At 38.6% G+C, this 24,731-nt stretch overlaps 2 protein-coding genes and 1 pseudogene across 3 annotated transcripts; 2 read left to right on the forward strand and 1 right to left on the reverse strand.

Moving 5' to 3' along the window:
- Positions 1–766: 766 nt before the first annotated feature.
- On the reverse strand, positions 767–1,694 carry LOC102197461 (transcription factor HES-5-like). Its single transcript, XM_005729659.1, has 2 exons — positions 1,628–1,694; positions 767–1,513 (listed from the first exon to the last, which is right to left on the reverse strand). Exons 1-2 carry the CDS (start codon positions 1,685–1,687, stop codon positions 1,097–1,099), a joined length of 477 nt encoding a protein of 158 aa, XP_005729716.1. The 5' UTR covers positions 1,688–1,694; the 3' UTR covers positions 767–1,096.
- Positions 1,695–4,705: 3,011 nt separating this feature from the next.
- On the forward strand, positions 4,706–5,257 carry LOC102197178 (transcription factor HES-5-like; annotated as a pseudogene).
- Positions 5,258–8,571: 3,314 nt separating this feature from the next.
- Positions 8,572–24,652, forward strand: pank4 (pantothenate kinase 4 (inactive)). Of its 2 annotated transcripts, XM_013910016.1 has the most exons (20): positions 8,572–8,750; positions 9,198–9,280; positions 9,993–10,201; positions 10,812–10,995; positions 11,384–11,476; positions 11,587–11,740; positions 14,625–14,806; positions 14,941–15,022; positions 15,765–15,865; positions 16,162–16,167; positions 16,927–17,082; positions 17,962–18,074; positions 18,475–18,562; positions 18,710–18,861; positions 19,034–19,089; positions 19,801–19,850; positions 20,384–20,488; positions 20,570–20,670; positions 21,140–21,208; positions 23,367–24,652. In XM_013910016.1, exons 1-20 carry the CDS (start codon positions 8,630–8,632, stop codon positions 23,614–23,616), a joined length of 2,355 nt encoding a protein of 784 aa, XP_013765470.1. In that variant the 5' UTR covers positions 8,572–8,629; the 3' UTR covers positions 23,617–24,652. The 2 variants fall into 2 exon arrangements, with proteins under 2 accessions (XP_013765470.1, XP_005729718.1); XM_005729661.1 differs by lacking the exon at positions 16,162–16,167.
- The last annotated feature ends 79 nt before the right edge of the window (positions 24,653–24,731 follow it).

Consider the following 24,731-nt stretch of genomic DNA (forward strand, 5'->3'; position numbering starts at 1 on the left):
TTCTTGTGCAATTCTCAGTAACATGCTGACTCCCTAAATAGACACTCAGTCATCAGAGCACTGGGAGCATCTGATCTACAGTATCATACTTCAACAGGAGGACAGGACTTTAACACTGCTGTTAAGCCATCATTCAAACACTAAATTTGCTTGTGAAAAAGTGCTGCTAATCCCATCAGCATATGCAGTAGCTATATGTCATGCTGTTTTATATAACACCACATTTTAGAATGATGAAATATGGTGTAAGCTATTAGCTCAAAAGAGAAGAGTTTTACCAGCATCTGTCTGTCTGTTCTACGCTCCGTCACATTTTTATGTGAACCTAACAAAAACAGTCATAGTCAAGTGAGAAATAAGCAGTTTTGCCAAAAGATGTTAAAACATTTTTCTCAGTAAACAGCAGGTAAAGTTACCCTGTTGTTTCAGATAACATTGCCTATTAAAAAACACGTTGCTAAACATGCAGAGCAGATTTTCAGTTTTATATAATTTCCATGATTAAATAATCAAAATAAGTCAAGCAAAATGTGTTGTTTTTTCTGATTGCTTTATTGCGCATCACTTGGCTTGAAGAGATACATCCATTTTGAGATGTTTTACAAATAACAGCGCCTTCATTGAAGGTATGTGTGCTGTCACTCACAGAGTCAATAAGCAACACGTTTGTCTTGAAGGTTATCTGCTAAAAATGCAGACAGTTAACACATTTAAAGACCAGAAAGGACATTTCAATCAGTAAAGTATGTGGATATCACATAAAATTTTACACATGTTCAACATGCATACATACATCACTGTCAGTGTAACCAACATTATATAGGAATTCAAACTGGGAATAATAACGTCTACTTCACAATGAATCGGAATGCGACTACTTTTGAAACACAAAATAACAGCCAACCCGTTGTCTGCAAATATTGCAGAAACACAGAATCTGACCTTTACAAAAGGCAATAATATAGATTAAAGGAAAATGCTGCACAGGCACCCTTCAAAATAAGACAATCCCAGAAACAAGTACAATTACAGGTACTTCTACGAAGATAGAGTTTTTACTTCCAAGCACACTTTTACACAAGTCCTTCCAAGGCTTCTACCAAGGTCTCCATAGAGCAGTGCTGACTGGACTTTTGTCTTTGATGATGCTCGTCTGGACTGTGGAGCTAGATAAGTTGGCCTCTCTCAGGTTCTTATTAGAAGAAGCATGCAGGTTGTTGACATGGTTCAGCAGTCTTCTCTGGGACTGAGTCTTCACCTCATCTTTGGACAGGAAATGGACCATTTCTTGGACACACCTGGAGTAGCCCTGATCGACTGTTGCAGAGTTCACAGCTTGACGCTGCTGCTGCAGTCGTCTCAGGAAGCAAACTGTCATCTCCAGGATGTCCGCCTTCTCCAATTTGGAGTCTGGCTGCTGTTTCAGGAACTCTGGACCCAGCAGAGACTTGAGCTGCTCAATGCTGGTGTTAATTCGCTCTCTGCGTAACTTCTCCACCAGAGGCTTTCTGAGCTGCAGAAAGAAGAACAATAATATTACTAAACTTGTTCAGTGGCACAGTTTTTAGCACAAAAAAAATCAGTTGGCTGTATGTGATATTAAAATATCTATGAGTCTCCAGTTTACCTTGTGGGTCAGAGTTGGATGCTCCTGAGAACCGGTCATTGTCGCAGTGACAGGTGCCATGGCTGGATCTCTGTGCTGTAGCGAGAATCTGATCTCTGCTGGCTTCATCCCTCCTATTTATACTCCCACATCTCCATATGAATGTGTGGGTCTTGGTCTGACTGGAGTTTCTCACAGTCTGAGCCAATCAGAGAGCTCAGCAAGACAATAAAGGATGCAAGACACTGAATGGTGTTATTGCCTTAAGGATAATGGTTAGATCTCAGGGGAACAGCTGGCGGGCTGGGGGGAGGTTGATGAAGAGAGACTCACACAGCTCTGTGTGGATCTGGGAAAGTGGTGACCCTGTAGAGAAAGCTGATCTGCTGCCTGATGCTGAGATCAATGACTTTGACTGAGCACACGCTCATCATAACAACAGAAAACATATCTGAAACAGTCATGAAAATATGTTAGGCTTAGACAACCACATATTTCTGCCTTATTTACAACAAACGTGTCACAATTAGGTGTCATTTTAACTTGACTAGAATGCATCAAAGTAATACTCTTGCTCTACAAGAGATATTTTTGTTGATACTGTTATCGCACAAAATAATATCGCAGATACAACAGAAACTTTCCTCAACACATCTCCCTATCAACAGCTGGATTAATGAGATTTTTAATAAAGTTAGATTATTGATACAACCTAAACTCATCAGACCACAACCAGCACACGATCAATTCATGAGTGAACACCCTTTATCCTATCAAAATCATTATCATCATCATCACCAAAAAAAAAAAAAACTTAAGGAAAAAGAAATTAAGAAAAAAAGCCTGGAATGCAGAGAGACAATCTGAGTTCGAAGAAGGAGAAAAGGAGCCTTTGAATTTTCATTAATCCAAAAATGTCTGCATTCCTTATAGCAGTTTTACAAAAGCCTGGTAATGACGAGTCTTGATGGCTGGAATTTCCATTCACAGGCAATGAGACAAAACTCGTAAACTGACTCCATAATTAATGTGATGTGCAACCAGACACACTTCTTTTGTTCTTGAAAGCAGTAAATGGGGAGAGTGTGGGAAACCAGAGAAAACCCACTCACAGAGCCCCTGAGGGACAATAGAGGCAGGCCAGACAAAGATGTCTGTGAAGGGGGAGGAATTCTTTACCACTGAATTTAAACTTTTTACATAATTTACTCACTCAAGATGAGAAAATGTTAATTTAGAGTTCTTAATAATTATATTTTTTGTACAGATATTAAATATATTCTTTGAAAACTTTTGTTATGATTTGTGGTTTTGTTTAAATAAAATCTAAATTATTTTTTTGAATAAATTTTATTTTTAAATACAATTTAAATTAAAGAAAAGTGCCAAATTATCACACTGTTTTTAAATTACATTTTTATTTGTAGTTCTACATTGTTACCAATGACCAATTTTAAACTCCCGACAGCTACATCATTATAACAATGTGTATTACCTGGATACATTTTCATGACAAAAGAAAAAGTAAGTAATATAGTAACAGCTATAATAATGTACAATTAAAAAAAATAAAATAAGACAAGGCATACTTTATCTAGTCCAAAAATAGCAGCCAATACATTAAATAGTTCAATAAAATACAATATGACAAATCAAAAAAGTTTAATAAAGTTAAAAAAGAGCCTAATTAACCTGAAAATAAAGTAGAATAAAATAAATGAAATTTTTTAAAGTAAAAATATAAAATAAAAAAAGGAGAATGTCATATTTATTACATATTTTTCTTAATAAATACTTATAATGTCCTTATATGTCTGTGCAGGTATAGAAAGTAAATGCACATACATAAAATTTAAATATAAAATACACATCCAAATATACTTTGTTGACTAACAGTTAGGCTACATCCCTAACCAAAATATTTGTGTTTATACTCACTCTCCTAGCTTAAGTACTGACAGTGTCTACACAACAAACTCTGCCCTCATGGGAGAGCCGGGAGCTGCTGGTGTGTAGATGAATTAGCATTTAACAAGGCACATGCCCATTGTTGAGTGAGAGCTCAGTCAATGAACAGAGTGTGGGAAAACTGTGAGAGAGCGAGTCACAGTTCAGTGTGATTAGCATCTTCAACCTCACCAGCACCTGACTATTCTCCAAAGGGGAATTGGCACACTTCAGAGGAAGATTTTCTTCACTGTTTATTCTCTTTTTCCTTGTATTTCTTTCTCTGCTGGTCTCTCTTTGGTGCCAATTCTGTAACTTTTGCCAGCTTCATTTCCACTCTGTGTCGTGGGTCATTATTTCAATCTAAACCTCTTTACTTTTTCCACTGATGGATGCCAAAATACCATGGCAATGTGGTCCTTTTTAAACAGGTTATAAAGGCTTTTTCCGCAAAGTACATTTTGACAAAGACTTTTTTTTAAATCAATGCCACAATATATAATTTGACTAACGATGGTGGGTAATAAATACAGAAAGGGACTCTAATAGCTAATATCTCAGGTGATATCTTATTTCCTGACTGAGAAAGTTAAACTAAACTTACATTATGTAAGTTTGGTTTAACTAATGCACTCTATTAAAACAAAAAAGGTAATAATCAAACTTCAGCATATGGCCTTGTGCTATGTCTCAGATTATTGCTTAATCTTAAAACACAAATCTACCTTTCAATCCTGCTATTTTATTTTAACATCATGGGATTTTTAATGTGAAAGGTGCATATGGCGTGCTCTCACATGTGTGATGGGATGATCAGCGTGTGCTCAGTCAAAGTTATTGATCAAAGCATCAGGGGGAAGATCTCCTCTCTACAGGGTCACAACTTTCCCAGATTCATACAAGCCCCACCCATTACCCCCACCCCCAGTCCTCCACCTGTTCCCCTGAGACCTAGCTATTGTTCCTCCAGCAATAAAACAACATTCAGCATGTTGCTTCATCAATATTGTCTTGCTGAGCTCCCTGATTGGTCAAAATGGTGAGAAACTTCAGCCAGGCCAGAACCCACATATTCATATGGAGATGTGAGATTATAAATAGTGAGATGAAGATGATAGAGAGATGAGATTTCTACAGCACAGATATCCAGGCATGGCACCTACAATCACTGCAGCAATGAGCAATTCTCAGAAGCATTCAACTCTGAATCACAAGGTAAATTGCCCACCAATACCTAAACATATCTTTACAAATTGTCTCATATAATGCTTAAGTTACACTCTCGATAAAGTTTATTTACTATTTTCTTTCCTCTTTTTGCAGATCAGAAAGCCTCTGGTGTAGAAGTTACGCAGAGAGCGAATTAACAGCAGCATTGAGCAGCTCAAGTCTTTCCTGGGTCCAGAGTTCCTCAAACAGCAGACCGCTTGCTTCCTGAGACAACTGCAGCAGCAGCGTCAAGCTGTGGCATCAGCAGCTGTTGATAAGGGCTACTCCAGATGTGTCCAAGAGGTGGCACATGTTCTGTCCAAAGAGGAGGCGAACACTCTGTCTCAGAGAAGACTGCTGAACCACATCAACAAACTGCAAAACTCCTCTGACAACCTCAGAGAGGCTCATATCTCTCGTCTGAGCTACACAGTCCAGACCACCATGACCAAAGATAAGACTCGAGCCAACAGCTCCCTCTGGAGGCCGTGGTAGACACCAACTGACAGAAGATGTTAACAATGTGACCATGTTGGTTAAATATAAATAAGATTTTCAATGTTAAATGAGAAATCTGTGTCATATTTTTAGCACAAAGTTCTGTTGCACTGATAGTTTCTTTCTTTTTTAGAAACACAATATTGTTTTCTATGATAACATACTTTCTCTCATTGATGCATGATATGATAACTACCATAAAAACTGACCAAGCTTGGTTAGGAATGATCATACTTAACTTATATTCCTGTTGACAGGAGTTGTGAATTTTCTACCTACTTTTTTGTTTTAATATCACCCTTTCTGATGCACTTTTATGCATTGCTTTCTTATCCGGAAGATTTGTTGACCCATATTGGGTACTGGAATTATGTGTTCTATTATTAACATATTTTGCAGTGCAAAAAGCATAAATGTGTGCATAACTCAAAATGTATTTTCTCTGATTGAGATTTGGGTCACTTTCTTTAGTTTATATTAAATTACCCTGCTGTGCCTTTTTTTAAACATACTGGAGCTGTTCATTCTACTCTGATTAAGGGCATTGACTAGAAATACAAGTTTTAGCTGCCATGCATCATCACCACTCATGCCTCAGTGAAAGTACGTAAACATGATGTGACCTCTTTATTCTTCACCATCAAAAATAAATAAATAAATAACTGAATATTGAGTTGTGTCACCTCATCCCTTCTACTGACAAAAGATCAGTGTTGGTCAAGCTTTTAGTGGAGCAGAGTTGTCATTGTTTACTGGAGCATTGTTGAGATACATGAACCACATCTTTCAGTAAGGACACTTTCTGTTATGGCTGCCAAATATCTTGTAGCTGCTGCTGAAACACACAGAAATCGATTCATTTCTTAAAACATATGATGACTTGTAAAATAAAACTGACAATTTGATCATTCCCATCTGTTGTTGTGCCTTTATTAGTCTTAAGGTTGGCAAGCTCCTCTTATTTCACAGTCTAGGATCACACTTCAAACATGTGGCCCTTGAGCCAGAGCAGGCCATTTAAATGGTTGAATAAAGCCCTGAGAATGGCTTTTCAAAGCTGATAAATGCAGAGCAGAAGGTTTTCATGTTTAGACTACATGCTGCATTTGTAACAGGACTCTATTACTGAAAAACTGCAACATGACAGTTCTGACTAAACTCCCAATTCTGTCCAAGCTAGAAGTCAAGCTAATCATCAGTTTGACAGATTTCTGACTTCTTAAGGAGTTAACTCAACATGTTTTTTTTTCATTTACTAAAGTAGTGTTGATTTTTAATGACAGTGGACTGGATGTGAAAAAAAGAAAGCTCATTAGTTCTTGTACTTTGTAACATATACATTAGTACAAGTTATGCATCATATACGAGTGGGAGTGCATGTATTTGAGCCTGTATGTCTACTTTCGATCGTGCGCGGACAGGGACAATTACATTCAAACTTTTAGAAGGCTCAGCTTCCAATCGTCTCATAAATGCAGCGCTCCAAAATTAATATTTATAATTAATATTTATGGAATATGCTGTTTACAAATCTAATCAGCGTAAATAATCAGAGATTCCAATCTAATCCACCCATTTTAGGGTGGAGCCTTTAGGTATCAAACCCGAGGCAAAGACTCAATAATTAGAAGTGAAAGAAATGTGGCAAAGCAGATAAGATGACAAACAAGCACAACATTATTTCAGTCTCTTAACCACGGCAGTCCACCGAATCATCAAGCACTTATCCAGTACAGACACTGGAACATCACCATGTCACTCCATAGACCTGTACACAAACCAAACTGGTAATACAGTTGTTTTATATTAAAGTTTTTGAATTCATACAGTACAAACCCTCTATTTAATATGCAGTCACAGCACAGAGCATCATGTACTCCAATTTCATGAGTGGAGAATAGATTTGTAGTCCCTCACATGGCAGCCGTCCTGTTCAAGACAAGTTTAGAGTGGTATGAATCCTGTAAAATGCGACCATTCATATCAATATGGGATCAATATGATGTGAGTCAACAACAGTACAAAACACTGCTTAGTTATGAGAAATCATCAATGTATGTGAGAAAACAGAAGCTACAGCTTCATAATTTCTGGTGAATTTGACTACATGTCCACTCTTTATTGTTTCTTTTTGCTCTCTCTCTCTCTCTCTCTTTGCTGTCTCCATCCAGCCCTCTTTATCTTCTTCTCTCAGTCTTGGTGCCGGCACAAAGTTAAATATTACTGATAACAAAAAGCACTAACAGATTCATATCTATTTACAGCAACATTCAAACTGAATGCAGGTTGCAGACAGTTATTAACAGTCAACATCCTTTTGACTTGCTGTCACCTGGATCTGGAGCTGTACACTAAACAAACACTGAAGCCCAATTCAATAAGAACAGGAACAGACAATTTTTAAGAACTAAAATAAAAAAAAAATCATCTCCTTGGCTCGCAACTTGTGACATACCAGCAGACTACTGGCTCAGACAGTTAAAATTAACTAATAATCTCTAGTGATTTAAGATAGATTAGATAAAGTTTTTAACGCTATTTATAGGACAAATAAAAAAGCAGACATTTTATAAGTCACAGCAATGTCCCCTCAGTTTGAACTTTTGCTATATGTCAGTTAAAGTGTGTTATAAATCTGCGTCACTAATTTGTGTCATGAAATTACATCTTCATCTTCTTGCTGCAGCCAACGTCTTATTCAGTCTATTAAAATCAAACCAGCAACGCCTCTGTGTGAGCACACTGTAACATCATGATATCATCAACACTAGACATTAAACCTGTTTTCATTCTATCCTGTACTGGCCTATAGTTGACAAGTTGGGAAAATAAAACATTTGAAGATAATTTCAGAAAATAATACTAAAATGCGCTGTTATTACTACTATTACTACTATTAGTTATTTTTAGGGTTGCTCTGATGAAATTTTGGGGTGCCAAAGGGTTTAAACTTGCCTATGTGCCTGGATTACAAAAAAATCCAAAATAAATTCAAACTTGTGCGCTCAGTTCTTAGTTTAATTCTTTCACCCTGGAAAATAAGAATACTTCAAATAAGTCATCAAAAGCCCCCCAAATATCATACCATTCACGTCTGTGACGAGTATAAGTAAACTCCTGACGTCAACTGTACGTCCACGAATTTTAAAATTATCCGTTTTTTAAATTAGTTAATAAGTTTTTTACATAATAAAATAATTATTAGTGTGGAATGGGGAAAAAGACCCGCGTTACTACCTGTTAACGTTCACGTCGCTCCAGAACTTGTTTACCAGATGACGTGCACGCTCTGCACTGGGCGTGGATGCTGATTGGACGTCGCGGGGCACGCACGTACAGCACGCACACAGCGTCACGTAATTACCGACCATGGCGGAATGTGGTCGAGTTGACAGCAACACAAGTCACACCATGGATAAAAGCATTACTCTTCCTCCCGATGAAATCTTCCGCAATTTGGAAAACGCAAAGCGCTTCGCCATAGATATCGGTACTTGGAAATATGAGCGCTTTCTTTCATTTTGCGGCAACTTTTGCACACACTGAGCTAATCTTCGTGTTTGTAGACCAGCTCTGCCGCATCCTTAATACTCTGACAAACACTAGACTTTAGGTGAAAGAAGACAAAGCTAATGGTAGCGGCTTAACTTTACACGCGATGTTAATTTGTTTGACAGCCAGTCAGTTTATTCTAAAGATGGAAGTCTGATGAGCTTTCGGGATTATCGTTTTACCTTTAAGCGGATGTGTGCCTAAACACAACCTGGCCAACTTTGACAAGTGCACGAGCCTTCACGTTAGCTGTTAGCTACTCCGTTATAAGAACTTATCTCTTTCAGGACAATATCAGAGTTTGTCACTTCATTGCTCGTTTTAAGTGTCGATTCGCCCTGCTGTTTTCTTATCGGACATTATCGATGTTGTTTTGCTTTAACAGGTGGCTCTTTGACAAAGCTGGCTTACTACTCAACCGTCCAGCACAAGGTGGCCAAAGTGCGATCATTCGACCACACTGCAAAGGTACGGATGAAAAATACACTGTTTATGCTTTAAAATGCAACCACCCAAAAATATGAATCAGCACACTTGTAGGATGTTCATTCAGCCTTGTTTTGTTTTTGTTTGTTACTTAGAATAACAAAAACAAACAAACAAACAAACAAAAACATAGCAAAATCAGATCAAGTATTGGGAGAAGTGTGCTGACCCATCCTTACATCATCAGCTAGTACTCTGTACTTTTCACGAAGTACATGTCAGTACTTTCTTGCACCTCCTCTGGGTGTTATGATGTGCAGGATTTTTTGAGGTATATGCTCCACTATAAAAACCAAAGCTCTCCATCAATCTCCTTCTAATAATTTTAACTATAATTTTCAATTAGATTAGTATCTGGGTTGTTTGCTGACCATGTCACGGGGATGAGGAAAAGCTTTAACTGTAGCTTTGGGACGTCCGTAAAAATCACTTAATCATAATGATTGTCATCTCCCTTGGTCCTTTACATTAGATGCATTCCTACATCTTGAAGTCAAACTATTCAGCTACTAAATATATTTCTGAGTTGTTGTTTTTTTTAAATTGGATTTGCTACAGAGTTTAAAAATAAGTGCTGGCTGTGCATCCTTCAAGTGTAGCAATTCCACATTTTTTGTCAGGGCTTGTATCAGAAGCCAACATCTGGACTGCTTGAAGTACTCAGACATTTCTCTTCCGTATGTCTGTTTTCTAGGCGGCTGCTGGTGACAAGCTGTATGAAATATCAATGCAGGAGGAGGTGACGGCACGCCTGCACTTTATCAAGTTTGAAAATGCTTACATCGAAACATGCTTGGACTTCATTAAAGACCATCTAGTTAACACTGAAACCAAAGTTATCAAAGCCACAGGTGGAGGGGCACACAAGTTCAAAGAGCTAATCGAGAGGAAACTGGGACTCAAGTCAGTATATACAAATCAATGTTAGCTATCACCAAAAAAAAACCCTTTACCTGTGCTGTATCATTCAGCATTTGTGGCAGTGTGCTAAAGTGTAGAAACTGTAGGTATAAATGGAAACAAAGGGAGCTACATTTCTAGCATATTCTGGGTGACCAGCCTTGAATTAACAATAGTCCTCCGTTCTTGTTGTAACCAGTGCACAAAGCAATATCCTGTCCTCTTCCTGTAAAACAGGAAATTGCACGACAAATTGTATGGTTTTTTTTACAGAGACCTTTGGAAGACCTTATAAAGACTCCTCTGGAAAATATTTAATATTTGATGGCTTCCCAAGTTTGGCAGCCTTCTTTTTTTGTATTGGCTAATTAAACAGACGACAAAAAAATCATTAATGTGATCGAGAGCGAGATACAGTTTCAGTTTTCCCAGTTTGTTACTCTAGTCATTTAATACAAAAAAGTAACGTATTTGCATCAGCTGGTGCTTGTTTGTAATTATTACCTGTGTAGCCAGTGTAGCTTGAAGAGTGTAAATTTGTAGTCACATTGAATTAGATCGTTTGTTATTGTTGGTGATGATGCTCACCTGTTTTTGTGCTGTACTGTGGCAGAGTGGACAAAGAGGATGAGATGACATGCCTCATCAAGGGCTGTAATTTTGTACTGAAGAACATACCACACGAGGCTTTCGTGTACGCCAAGCATGCCGACTCAGAATTCCGCTTTCAGACGACTAATCCAGACATCTTTCCTTACCTGCTGGTAAACATCGGCTCCGGGGTGTCCATAGTTAAGGTAATACAATAAATAAGTAAGAGAATAAAGAATGCTCCTTCTTGTGCTGCATCTGCATTCATTACATTGGAACATGTTTCCATTTCTTCCCATCCTTTGCATTTGCACAGATTTTAAGAGTATACTTTGTTATACTTTCCAAATACCCTGTTTTTCCCACATGTCTTTGTGTCCTCTTAAAAAGCTCAATTATAGAAACAACAGACAAACACTGGCTTTTTAAAAGGACTTAAGATGCAGTGTTTTTTGTTAAATAGAACATACTATCACTTCTCTCAATGATGCAGTAAAAATATAATATTAAGAGGTTATATGATCACTTGATTTACTAGGTTCTTTTGTGATTAACGCACTACGCTGTATCACTTTTTTTTCTCACTTTCTCCAGGTTGAATCAGAGGACAAATTTGAGAGAATAGGAGGAAGCTCAATAGGTGGAGGGACATTCTGGGGACTTGGAGCCCTTCTCACCAAAACAAAGGTATCCTGAGTAATGTGGACTGGTTTTATTACAAGTCATTTATCAGCAACTACTTAAATCATGTATTTAAGGTTGTCTTGACTTTTTTTATTTATTTATTTAAACCATAGAGATTTGACGAGCTGCTACAGTTGGCCTCGAAAGGTCAGCATGCAAGTGTTGATATGCTTGTTAAAGATATCTATGGAGGATCATATGGGTATTTGGGCTTGACTGGAGATCTTATAGCGAGCAGTTTTGGGAAGTCTGCTACTGCCGACAAAGGTGAGTCATGGACGAACAGGTTTCATTTAGCTAACCTGTAGTGTTATATAAGTGTTGAGTCACTCCTCATTTCATTACATTTTGCTAAAAAATAATGGGAAAACGTGCAATAATTTATGTATTATTATTTATTTATTTATTGTAATTTCTGTAAGTAGTATTAAAGAGGACTTTTCCAGGATTCTAGAAGGACATTCAAAGCTCTTCTTTGGATGTTGGCTGTGTTTTTGTTCTCACACTGCTTCAATGGGAAGGCCAATTAATGGCTGATAATGAATCATTATCTCTTGGTTTGTTTTCACTGCATTGTCAGTGTGTTTGGGTTCACACCCATGCTGGACAATTAAGTTGTTGCCAGTCAGATACTTTACATATTGCACTGGATGATGGATCAAAATCTTTCTGTGATCTCCAACACCACTGGCTGAAACACAGCCGCAAACCATTACAGAGCCTCCTCTGTGTTTCAGAGATGGCTATAGACACTGACTGCTATATTTCTACTCTGAACTCATCTGTACATATTAAAAATGAATTTAAACAAAAAATAAATAAAATCATATCCGTCACTCCGTGTGACCTGTTGCCACTAATTTTCAGTTCAGTTCTAGTGTAATTTGGCATACCTCAGCCTTTTTGCCCCATTTCCCCTCCTGAAGAGTGCCTTCTTGACAGCCACCCTTCCACTGAGACCGTTTCTAATGAGGCTTCAGTGAACTGTAGATGGATCAACTGAAGGGCCATATTTATCTCTGGATTTTTTTCCTTTTTCTTAAGGCAGTGAGTTTCATATACTGTTCATCTGCTGTAGATATTTGGCATGCCACTTCTTCTTTTATCCTCCAGCTTCCTCAAATATTTCTAATGGGTACACTGCACAGCATGCTGCAGTATGCCAAGTCAGCTAATAGCTCTTTGGGAATCACCTGGTCGTTGCAAAAAAATATTATCTTATGCCTGTTAACTGTTATCTTTAGCATTTTTTTGTGGATTCAACTAAAGAAATGGGAGCAATTTATATGTTAAGTGGCAGGCTGCTAATAAGAAAGTGCCTAAAGGGTCAATTTAAAATTGTTTCTTTTTTAAGTTGTCTGTTATGTGTGGACACAACACTGGTTCATCCCTTTAGTTATATTGCGCTTTTGTTTAATTGCGAAAATAGTACAAAAACTGGGCTGAAAATGAGCATAAAGCAGTTAATGTCCAAAGAAAACTCTCAAAGACCTTCAAAAAGCTCAAAGAATGTTTTCCCAAGAAAAAATTAGAAACTTGCAAGAATGTGCATCTCATGGAAGCAAATTATAAAGAAATTGTGGGTGGTTAGAGACAGTACTGTGCATCCTTGTAATGTCAGACTCTAACAACATGGTTATATATTGTGTTTTGTATTTGCAGGTTATTCATTTATCATGACAAAAAAACACCTCACATCCTTTTAGTATGTTTTCAGTCCTAAAATGAAAGAGGCTTGCTCTGAAGATCAACAGCTGCAGGGCAACAGCTGCAGTAAGCTCAGATTATTCATGGTAAAATGTATTTCAGTGATGGCCTAGTTTCAAAGCGTAATATATCTGAATTTGCATTTAAACTCAAACCACACTAGTCCACCTCAGATTATTACATTTGAGTAGTTTCTTCCTCAGTATGTGGAAAAATGGCTTCTTCCTTTTTAACTGTCATATAATGGTGGTTTTTAAGTGTAGCTACTGCAGTTTAAAGACGTAATTGATTTAAATAAATTGATTATAACCAGATACTTTTATTTCTCTAACAAGGCAGGATCCCTGTTCTTTTTTACCTTGTTAACTACTTCATGTGATGTTTTTGCTCAAAGACATATGAGCATGGCTGTCATGGCTGAGCATTTCTATTGGAATTGCAGCCCAGTTTAAAGCCTAACAATCCTCTCACATGCCATATCTTTTAGGGAGGGTTTAACTTGTCAGAACTTGCAATTACAAACGAGTTTGAGCTAACATTAGTGACACCCTATATATTAGGTAATGTCAGGAAAAAAATATCCTATATAGAGCTTTACTACTTAGTTTTCTACACATGCTTTCTATCTAACATCAACAGCAACTTGGGGTTTAGGATCTTGCCCAAAGATACTTTGGCAGACTGAAGACTGGAGACACCAACCTTCCAGTTAATGAATGACCTGCTCTACCTCATGAACCAGGGCTGGTTTATTCATATATTACATATTGACTATACATATTAAAGGAGGAAATCGTGTTGAGTTGCTTCTAAGCCATACTTGGCCCTGTTGCCTCACAGCAAAAAGTTCTCACCCTGTCAGGTTTTCTTTGTGTGCTCCTGCTTCCTTCCATGGTCCAAAGACATGCACTTCCTGGGGTTAGGGGTTAAGTAATGATTCAAATTACCCATAGGTGTGAATGTTACCATAAATTGGAAAAGTAGAAGAGGATGGATTGATGAAAGCCAAACTCTATCATGATAAATTGAATTTTGTTATTGTCTCCAGGAAAAAAAAGCATCTAATATTTTTCAGTTTTATTACAGCTGCAGAATCAAATTGATGCCTCTTCATCCGGTGTTGTATTGGTGAATATTATGGAATAAAGGGATGGTGTTGTCCCAGAAAATTCAACATCTTTTATAATTTATTGAAGTGAAGTCTGTAACTGTTCAGCTGCTACTCTTGAGCAATTATTGTAGGTAAGTAGTAATTCTAGGTTATAGTTCCAGTTTGAAAATTAAGGAAGTGTTTTAATATGTTTTTTTTTTGTTTGGTTTTTTTTGTTGTTGTTTTTTGTTTTATAGAGGCTATCACAGTGCCATCCCGGTGCTATTTATATACTAATATAAAGTCTTACCTCTTTTATGCCTTTATGTTCATATAACCTGCTCTGAATTTTAGACTTTTCTAAAGAAGACATGGCCAAGAGTTTACTCCATATGATCAGCAATGACATCGGGCAGCTGGCCTGTCTTTATGCCAAGCTTCACAACCTGTCCAGAGTGTATTTTGGAGGCTTCTTTATTAGAGGACACCCTGTTACCATGCACACAATCACCTATAGCATCAACTTCTTTACCAAGGCAAGCAAAACTTTGTGCTCTGACACAGAAACAACTTTACAAAAGGCAGTCGTCTATTTGTTTCATGTCAGTATAGCTGTGAACTGTACAATATTTAAACCACAGCCTTTTGACCTCCTCTTGCTTTGTTGTAGGGTGAAGTTCAGGCCTTGTTTTTGAGGCATGAAGGTTATTTGGGAACCATTGGAGCCTTTCTTAAAGGAGCAGAGGAAGACAGTAAGAAAGAAACAGCTAATGCCTGTTGTGGTTTTCAAACAACGATGATTGCACTTGACTGTTCTGCTTTGGTTTAGACAACAACCTGATCTAGTTGGTCTTTGACAGGGCTCTTGTTCTTATCTTATAATTTCTGCTGCTAACTAGTAGCTGCTAAATCCTTTATATCAAGTAGCTTTCTAGATTCAACCTGTGGTTGGACAGACTCTCTACTCCCCCGTCACGGACTGCAGCTGGACAAAAGTAGTCTTTTTTTTCCTGCTCTTGAGATCCACTGCACGTTGAAGGGCCACTCTAACCAGAACCTGCAGCACTAGTGCTCCTTCACTAAGCTCTTCAAGACTGCACAACAGGGACTACCTTTGCTAGTTGGAGTCCAAGATGGTGAAGTTAAAGTCCATCCACAGTGACCACTGGAACAGTTATGGGTATTCTGTGGGAAACATTAAAAGGATCACTGAAAACTTAACAGTATTATGAGAATTTTTTTGGAAGCAGTTTTTAGTGAGATTAAGTATAAATAAAATCTGTGGAGGTGGTCCTTGACAAAAACACATTTCATAAACTGCCATAATAGTATATTAAAGGAATGGTGTATCATCAAAGACCAATAACGGTAACGTTTAAATACGTTAACTTTGCAAAAGACTTGTTTAAATATTAACTGTAATGATATTAAGATTCTCTGTAATCCAAACAGTGTTTGGTAAATATATTAACGTTTACATTTTTTCTCCTCTAGATCCAAACCAGTATAGCTGGGGTGAGAATTACGCAGGTAGCTCAGGTCTGATGAGCGTTTCTCCTGACATGAATCCTATGCAACGTGCTCGTAGTGGAACGGTGAGTCCACAGTGAGTTAGAGATTTGTGGTATCTGAAGACCTGAGGCTGGGCCACGTAGCACAACATGGCACATCAGCCCTCATTTGCTAATGTTTTTTTTCTTTACATCCTTTTCCATCTAATTATTGATAAGTTTGTCTATAAACTTCAATTAATGTTTTCGTTTTTGATGGAGATGCCATCATTATTGTTCTCGCTGAATACAAAGTCATAAAAAATTCATTCCGTTCATCTTTGTATTCTAATTTTTTTCCCCATTTTCTGTCCACACACTCTTCTAACACTCTCCTTCAGTTTCCTGTAAGTACCTCTGCCTGCTTTGCTTGTTTGGTGGTTTGATGGCACATTGGTTGTGTTCAACACGTCGTGTAACTGCAAACACTTAAACAGTTGTTGTGACAGGCATTCATTTGTGTGTTCACATTAGCTGAACAATAGAAAATAATAGGTTGTTTGATGGTTTTAAAAGATGTGAAGTGTTTCAGGTGTGCACTTTGCTTTTTTTGTAATACCTTGAGCTTCTAGGCCACTGTAGTAGCAGGAGCAGCTATGTGCCCTCCCCACTCCCAGTCTCCCTCCCTCAGCCCACAATCACTGAAATACCCTTGTGCCCAACTTGCATTCACTAGTTTTCATTACTGCAGACTTCTTTGCTTTTCTTTCCTCTCAAGAAACCATCAGCAGATGTACTAAGTTCTTTAAAAGGAAAGGACTTCCTCTAATGGACTATTGATTGTGTCCATTTAATGAATCTGTTGGCTTTCATTGGCTTTTAGAGTTAAATTCTGGTTTAACCTCTCCTCTTTACTACATCTCACGCTCATCGTTTTTGTTGACACACTGAAGAAAAAATACTGACATGAGTGCCACAAAGAAGGGGAAATATTTTAAAATACATCCTGGAATGATGGTGTTTAAGAAGGGTAGTGGGAATAGGCTTGTACAATTTAACAGCTGGAATAAACGTCAAGTTATCTGAGTGGTTAGGCTTTTATCCATAAAAGCCTTTTATGGGCAAGGCGTGATAGCGTGAATGTTTTCTGTCTCTTTGTTGTACAGTTTGACATGTTGGAGATGGACCGTCTGGAGAGGCAACTGGTGAACCTGCCTCTGCTGCAAGACCCTTCCTCTTACATCCCTGACACTGTGGACCTCACAGAGGACGCTCTGGCCCGTGAATACTGGCTATACTGCTTCGAAGAGGCCCTAGATGGGGTAGGATGGCATCATAGTTGTAATAGCAAGACAAATGTGGTAAATATCTGCAAAATTATTCTGAAAAAATGGGGAAAAAACACAATGACAAAAATCAAGTCGGAGCCCAGCATTCGGCTTTGAAATCGAAGGTATGAATTCTAAGGTGTCTGTTTCTATTAATATTTTAACTCTGTCAGATTAGACAGCTACAAAGTAATGTTGTCTTCTCATTACTATAGACATGACTGACTGCACGTTCTTCCCACGTTACTCATGCATGCAGCATCAGGAAGAGCTGCTAGCTAGTAATTTCCAGTAAAGAATGTAAACACAACGGGAACCAAAGCAGTGTTTGTAATGCTATCTGCCAGTCTAGTCACAGTTCCACCTGACTGCACTGGCAGCATCGTTGGCTGTCAGACTGCTCTGTGTTTATTTTGGTCAACCTCAATTAAATTGCTCAAAATAATTCTAACATGCCAGTCTTTCTGTTAGGACGTACTGAGGGATCTCAGATGAGGCATAGGTTCTCATAGATTGTGACACATCATGCAAGACAAAAAGAAAATGTTGTGCATGACATCCATTTTTTCCCTTCTGAACCCAAAGAAATTATCCCATCTTTGCTCATAATCGGGTTGATATAGTGTAGTTTGATTTTTGGGTCACTGTTGGGGAGATCTGTCTCTTATGTGGTGGGATCTTTTTTTTAACAAAGGAATGAATTTTGACCTGATCCTGGTCTGACAGTAAAGCTTCACGTTTCCCTTTTGGATCTGGGAAAAGTTCTAATCGAAATATTTGCCATTTACATGGTGATATATACACATTTCTTTTATTTCTTTGCTCAAAAGTTGAAGTGTTTTCTGATTACTTTTTGTTTTGGTCCTTGAGCAGGTGGTTAAGAGAGCTGTAGCGAGTCAGCCTGACATGCCGGAGGCAGCCCTGCGTGCTGAGAAGTTCCGTCAGAAATACAGACACAAGCTTCAGACCCTTCGTCAACAGCCGTTGTAAGGACTGCTAGTGGCTCTGCTACTGCATCTAGTTTACTCAGAGGTTGCTTTAAGTCGAACTCTTTCTTCACCGTCTGCATTAGTTTCATCTCTTTATACCGGCAAAATCTTGATGTTGATCCTGTTTACTCGTTCAGTTTTTAGGACTGGGCTGCACTCCATAAGTGTGGATTAGTAATAGAATCACAGCACTAGGTCTGTAACAGTCTATAAAATTTAAAGAAGAAATACTTCCAAATTCCAGATATTTATATATTTTAACTTTCTAATAGTTTATTTCAGAACATTAAAAAAGGGGGGGGAAACTGTGGAAAAGTGCTTTGCATTTATTATCCCAGCCCGGTTGTTTCTATATGTTTCTCTCTTGCTAACATAGAGTGCTTCTCTTCTCACCTAGTGCTTATGGATCCCTCACTGTCAGAAGTTTGTTAGACACGAGGGAACACTGTTTAAACGAGTTCAACTTTCCTGATCCCTACTCTAAGGTGAAATCTATCAAATGTGTTGTTTTGCTTTTATGCACCTTTCTTGAATTTTACAGCTGAATTGGCCTTTAGTGACCATTGTCATGGCTCTGTAGTTTTCTTTTTGTTGACTTTGTTTTTGTTGTATTGTTTTTTTTTGTATTTCAGATTAAACAGAGGGAGAATGACACTGCTCTCAAGTACTATCAAAAGGCAGTGAAGTCCTTGGATGAGCTGAGCTGGGAGGAGAAACAGTTTGCCCTAGTCCAGGGTGTCCTGGCTGGGAATGTCTTTGACTGGGGAGCCAAGGCCGTGTCAGAGTGAGTGGTCTTTTTTTTCATCTCTTGCTGGGTTCATAGATTACATCAACCCAGCTGCACAAGCTTTTAGAGACACAAAACATTTTAGCCTCAGTCTTGAAGTTTTGTTATTTTTTGGTAAACTGTTGCTGGTTTGAGCTCACTTTAGTCTGTTTCGTTTTGACACTTACAGCGTCCTGGAATCTGACCCCGAGTTTGGGTTTGAGGAGGCTAAACGACAGCTGGAAGGTATCCAAGTACTTTAACACAATTGCAGTTGCAACTGCACTGCAGAAGTATTGTTAACTACATGTTAGCAGGGCATAAGCACTGTCAGAGGTCTATCTGTGTCTCAGTCCATGCAAGCACATTGTGTGCAATGTGAGGGTCAACTGTGTTTCATAAGCACTCAGACAGACAGAACGTTTAGGCTTATTTTTATTATACTAACATGTCTCCTTGCTTCTCTCACTTGCTCTTACATTTTATCTCCTTCCAGTCAGGATGTGAGAGATGAGAAGACCGAGGAACCAAATTCAAACTTTTGTTCCTCTTAAGTAACTTGGTTAGTTTTAATGTCATCGCATCGGTACACCTTGGGTTGATTGGATTGGATTTCCAATCACATATTAGTTTAAGGAGAGAGAAAAAACATTAAGCCTTAAGATAGCATATTGAAAATCTCCCAGCATCACATGACAACTGAAGCATGAAAATGAACTTTTAAGTGCAAGTAAATATTGTTGTACAGCTGGTGTGGAGGCAGATTGATATTTTCAAGAGGAAGGTATCTGTTTAGTTTGACATCACTTCAAACATTTCCTATAAGCTGTGTGCCTTTTTGCTTGCTGTTACACCTTCTGATGTCTGCTGATGATACACTGTCGGATTTTAGACCTGCTTTTATGCCTCTTGGTGGTCAGACTGACTTTTGTATTTTCTTTTTTATTCCCCTCTCAGAGCGGCCATGGCTCGTTGATTCCTATGACCAGTGGCTTGAAAGACTAAAGGTCAGATTCATTCTGTTGGTCTTCACACTCACAAGCTGTTTTCACATGTGATCTTAGGGCAATATCTATAAAATCAGGCTTGGATCTTGCCTGAAGTTGTGCATTTTTACATGCATCACACAGCAGCAGACAGTTTGATTCAGACATGTTTTCACCTCTGTGTTGGATATAAGTGTATTCTTTCATTGGATGTCTCATTAGAAATTAAGCAAACTTTGTTTCCCTTTGGATCTGACTATGTGATTGAAGCTTTTTCACACATGTACTGCAGTCATGTACCTTTCTAGACGTTTCCCTGGAGGAGCTTTGTGTGAAAACACAAACTGAGACAATAAATGGTCTTAAACCTACCATAAACACCTTATGTTCAACACTTTTTGAACTAGGGATAAGCATGTTTTGATGAACCACAAAGGGATAACATCTTCTGGGTGGTCATTAGTAGTGTTTTGCATACTTGCAGGAATGTTTCTGTGTTTTATTTTCTTGATAATTAATGGCTGAATGTCATCCATCCTGGTTTTCTCTTGCAGGGTCCTCCTCATAAGTGTGCCTTGTTTTTCGTAGATAATAGTGGAGTAGACATCATTCTAGGGGTGATGCCTTTTGTAAGAGAGCTTCTCTCTCGAGGAACAGAGGTAGGAAACTGACAGAATAATTACAAAAAGAGAGTATTTGGTCAGATGTTCATTAAACTCTGCAATGATTCTACTGTTTAGGTGGTTTTGGCCAGCAACTCTGGTCCAGCTCTGAATGACGTGACGAATGGTGAACTGCAGATACTGACAGAAAGAATTGCTGCTATGGATCCCGTCATTGAGTGAGTGTATATAAGTGATTTTAAATGTGGTTATTGATGAGACAAACTCTTTAGGGTATAGATTTTTATTATTGACCTAAAGGACTAGATAAATTCCAATTTGCTTTAGTTGTTTGCTATAAATTAGTTTTACTTGTCATTTTAGTTTTACACATCTGAACAGTGATAAACATGAACATGTTTGTTTTTTAAAATCTTGGGCCATAGTGACCGTATTGAGAGCAAAACAACAAATAGTTGTGGAGATGTGAATGACTGATTAAAAACAACCTTCACCCCCAAAGATACAATAAATGACAAATAGCTTGTACTAACAGCTCATTCTTAAGGGTGAGCTGCCTTGCATTGTAAACAAAAACATTACTCATTAGGAGCGAGCATGAGCAACAAAATCCTTGTTGTAAATAATACTGTACACATGGCTGATGTCTACAAAGCACTGGGCTGTGGTGTGTTTGTTGTTGTGTAGGGCTGGCCTGAGAGAGGACAGGTTGCTGCTGGTGCAGAGCGGTTCCAGTTCTCCGTGTTTGGATCTGAGGTTAGTTGTTTTAGTTTGCATTGAACTTTTTAAATATTTTTTTAAATACTTTAAGTAAGATTTCCACAAACTGCAGCCTGAAGCTGACAGAATGAGCTCCTCTTGCTATGAATGCATGCATCCAAGCTTCAGTCCATGTCTGTCGAATGAAAGAATTAATAAGCACATTACATTTGACCTCCACAGCACTGATGGATGAACTGACTATTTTTTTCCAAAATGCCAAAAAGTCCCGTGAAGTGATAAGAACAAGGTTAATCTGCTTTCAGACCTGTGATACTAATATTCTCTCATACAGGCCATTCTGGATTCACTTTAAAATGTTCTCACTACTTTTAAAAACCTATTTGTTTTTGGTTGTTTGCAGGTATGGTTGACGAGAGTACCTTGACTTTTTGTTATGCAAACACAGTCTTATTCACTTTGTCTATTTGATTTTTTTCTTTGTATTTATTGTTGATTTAGTCACTAATATGTATAGTGTATATTTTGTATAACCTGTACAGCACTTTGATCAACTGAAGGTGTTTAATATGTGATGTAGACTCTGACCTGATTTGACTTGACTTCTCTTGGCTCTGTATGTATAATACTGATATTAAAGTAATCAGCATAAGATAATAATATCACATTAGTGATGGCGGGAGAGCCGAATACTGATAAGATAGTTCCTTGTTTTTGGACCGTGTGATAGTCGTGGCTGTGCTTCTATAATGATAAAAATAATAGTGCAAAGTGTGGCTAACATACAGTGGGGCAAAAAAGTATTTAGTCAGCCACCGATTGTGCAAGTTCCCCCACTTAAAATGATGACAGAGGTCAGTAATTTGCGCCAGAGGTACACTTCAACTGTGAGAGACAGAATGTGAAAAAAAAATCCATGAATTCACATGGTAGGATTTGTAAAGAATTTATTCGTAAATCAGGGTGGAAAATAAGTATTTGGTCACCTCAAACAAGGAAAATCTCTGGCTCTCACAGACCTGTAACGTCTTCTGTAAGAAGCTTTTCTGTCCCCCACTCGTTACCTGTATGAATGGCACCTGTTTGAACTCATCATCTGTATAAAAGACACCTGTCCACAGCCTCAAACAGTCAGACTCCAAACTCCGCCATGGCCAAGACCAAAGAGCTTTCGAAGGACACCAGGAAAAGTATTGTAGACCTGCACCAGACTGGGAAGAGTGAATCTACAATAGGCAAGCAGCTTGGTGTGAAAAAATCAACTGTGGGAGCAATCATCAGAAAATGGAAGACATACAAGACCACTGATAATCTCCCTCGATCTGGGGCTCCACGCAAGATCTCATCCCGTGGGGTCAAAATGATCATGAGAACGGTGAGCAAAGATCCCAGAACCACACGGGGGGACCTGGTGAATGACCTGCAGAGAGCTGGGACCAAAGTAACAAAGGTCACCATCAGTAACACACTACAACGGCAGGGAATCAAATCCCGCAGTGCCAGACGTGTTCTGCTGCTGAAGCCAGTGCATGTCCAGGCCCGTCTGAAGTTTGCCAGAGAGCACATGGATGATACAGCAGAGGATTGGGAGAATGTCATGTGGTCAGATGAAACCAAAGTAGAACTTTTTGGTATAAACTCAACTCGTCGTGTTTGGAGGAAGAAGAATACTGAGTTGCATCCCAAGAACACCATACCTACCGTGAAGCATGGGGGTGGAAACATCATGCTATGGGGCTGTTTTTCTGCCAAGGGGACAGGACGACTGATCCGTGTTAAGGACAGAATGAATGGGGCCATGTATCGTGAGATTTTGAGCCAAAACCTCCTTCCATCAGTGAGAACTTTGAAGATGAAACGAGGCTGGGTCTTCCAACATGACAATGATCCAAAACACACCGCCCGGGCAACAAATTGATTTACGAATAAATTCTTTACAAATCCTACCATGTGGATTCATGGATTTTTTTTTCACATTCTGTCTCTCACAGTTGAAGTGTACCTCTGGTGCAAATTACTGACCTCTGTCATCATTTTAGGTGGGGGAACTTGCACAATCGGTGGCTGACTAAATACTTTTTTGCCCCACTGTAAGCTGTTAATTGACTCCTTGGGGAGGAGGAGTAAGATAAACTGATTAAAGCCCCTGTCCTGACAAGAAATCAGGTGATTCTACGTCTTTGTTGTTTCCCAGCCGCCTGGACAAAGTTTTGGCGATGGTTGTGCGGGAGCGGCAGACCGACCTGGTGATCATCGAGGGAATGGGTCGAGCCATTCACACCAACTACTACGCCATGCTCAGCTGCGAGAGCCTCAAGATGGCCGTTATCAAAAACTCGTGGCTGGCCGACCGACTGGGGGGAAAACTGTTCAGCGTGGTCTTCAAGTATGAAGTACCAGCCGGGAAACCAAACAAGGACTGCGGTGCTTTTTCTCCTTCCTGAACGTGACAGAAGCGGTTTGAGTTGAAGCTCTGAATGTAAGGAGGATGATCGTATACTGCCACTGAGTGAACAACCGATTTTAACGCTGACTGTTAAAAGTTTATGTGGGTTTTTAAGGGTGATCATTAATTGGGAGATTTGTATGTTTCATTTTAAAGTCGACTTTTGGCTTCATGAACATATTGCTTTCTTGCACATCCATCAAGTTTTCTGTTGAATCATATCATAGCTATTAGTACTACCAGTTTATATACATAGCTTTTATTTTGAAAATGTGCGCCTGTCATTCCCAACATGGCTGTGTACATCTAAGGGATTTGACTTTTTGGCTAGATAGAGACAGCAGCAGGAATAATTACAGCTTTCAGTGGTGAGACGTTTTTAATGTGCCTTAAGGTTGATGTGATTTCACTCACTCAGTTTTGCATTTAATTCCTGTTGTAGGTGTCATGTTACACAAATGTCAGTTTTTTCCAGCACTCTCAGGCCATAGACAAAGAAAAACTCACATTTCTTTTTATGACATTCACTCCACTAATCGAATTGAAATTAAGAATCACTGTCATTGTCATTTATGTAGCTGTTGATGTGGAATCAGGGAAGATCAGCTTGATCAGTGGGAGAAGCAGCACTTTATCACAGCAATTCAAGAAACCTACAGTGTTCCTCCACAAGGTGGCAGTATTCTACTGTGATGTAGATTTTTAGTCTTTAAGTCTTTCCAAAGGTGCTTGGTGTCAAAATTAACACAGCATATTTCAGGTTCAGTAAACTGTAAGCATCACATGGAACTTGATGTCACTGAGCTGGCTGTGGCATGAGTCCATGCATTCACTGTAATTACCTGGCATGTACAAATACACACTGCAGTCCATCCCAGAGTCAAAAGATATTTGTTTTAAGGCAATAATATGGCAGCTTCTAGTTGTAACAAACATCAAACCTGATGTGAAGTGGTTTATTGTATTGTTAACTTCATCACAAAGGTCTAAATTCAAGGCAGGCTCTGATTAAAAACATTCTTGGTATGAAAATATCTCCCAAAGTCACAGTTGCTTCACTTCTGTACTCATATTGCAATATTGTATTTTTCATTTGTACATATATGTGATATA

This window comes from Pundamilia nyererei, unplaced genomic scaffold (assembly GCF_000239375.1).
Source record: "Pundamilia nyererei isolate P.nyererei 1_Seehausen unplaced genomic scaffold, PunNye1.0 scaffold00034, whole genome shotgun sequence".
Lineage (NCBI taxonomy): Eukaryota > Metazoa > Chordata > Actinopteri > Cichliformes > Cichlidae > Pundamilia > Pundamilia nyererei.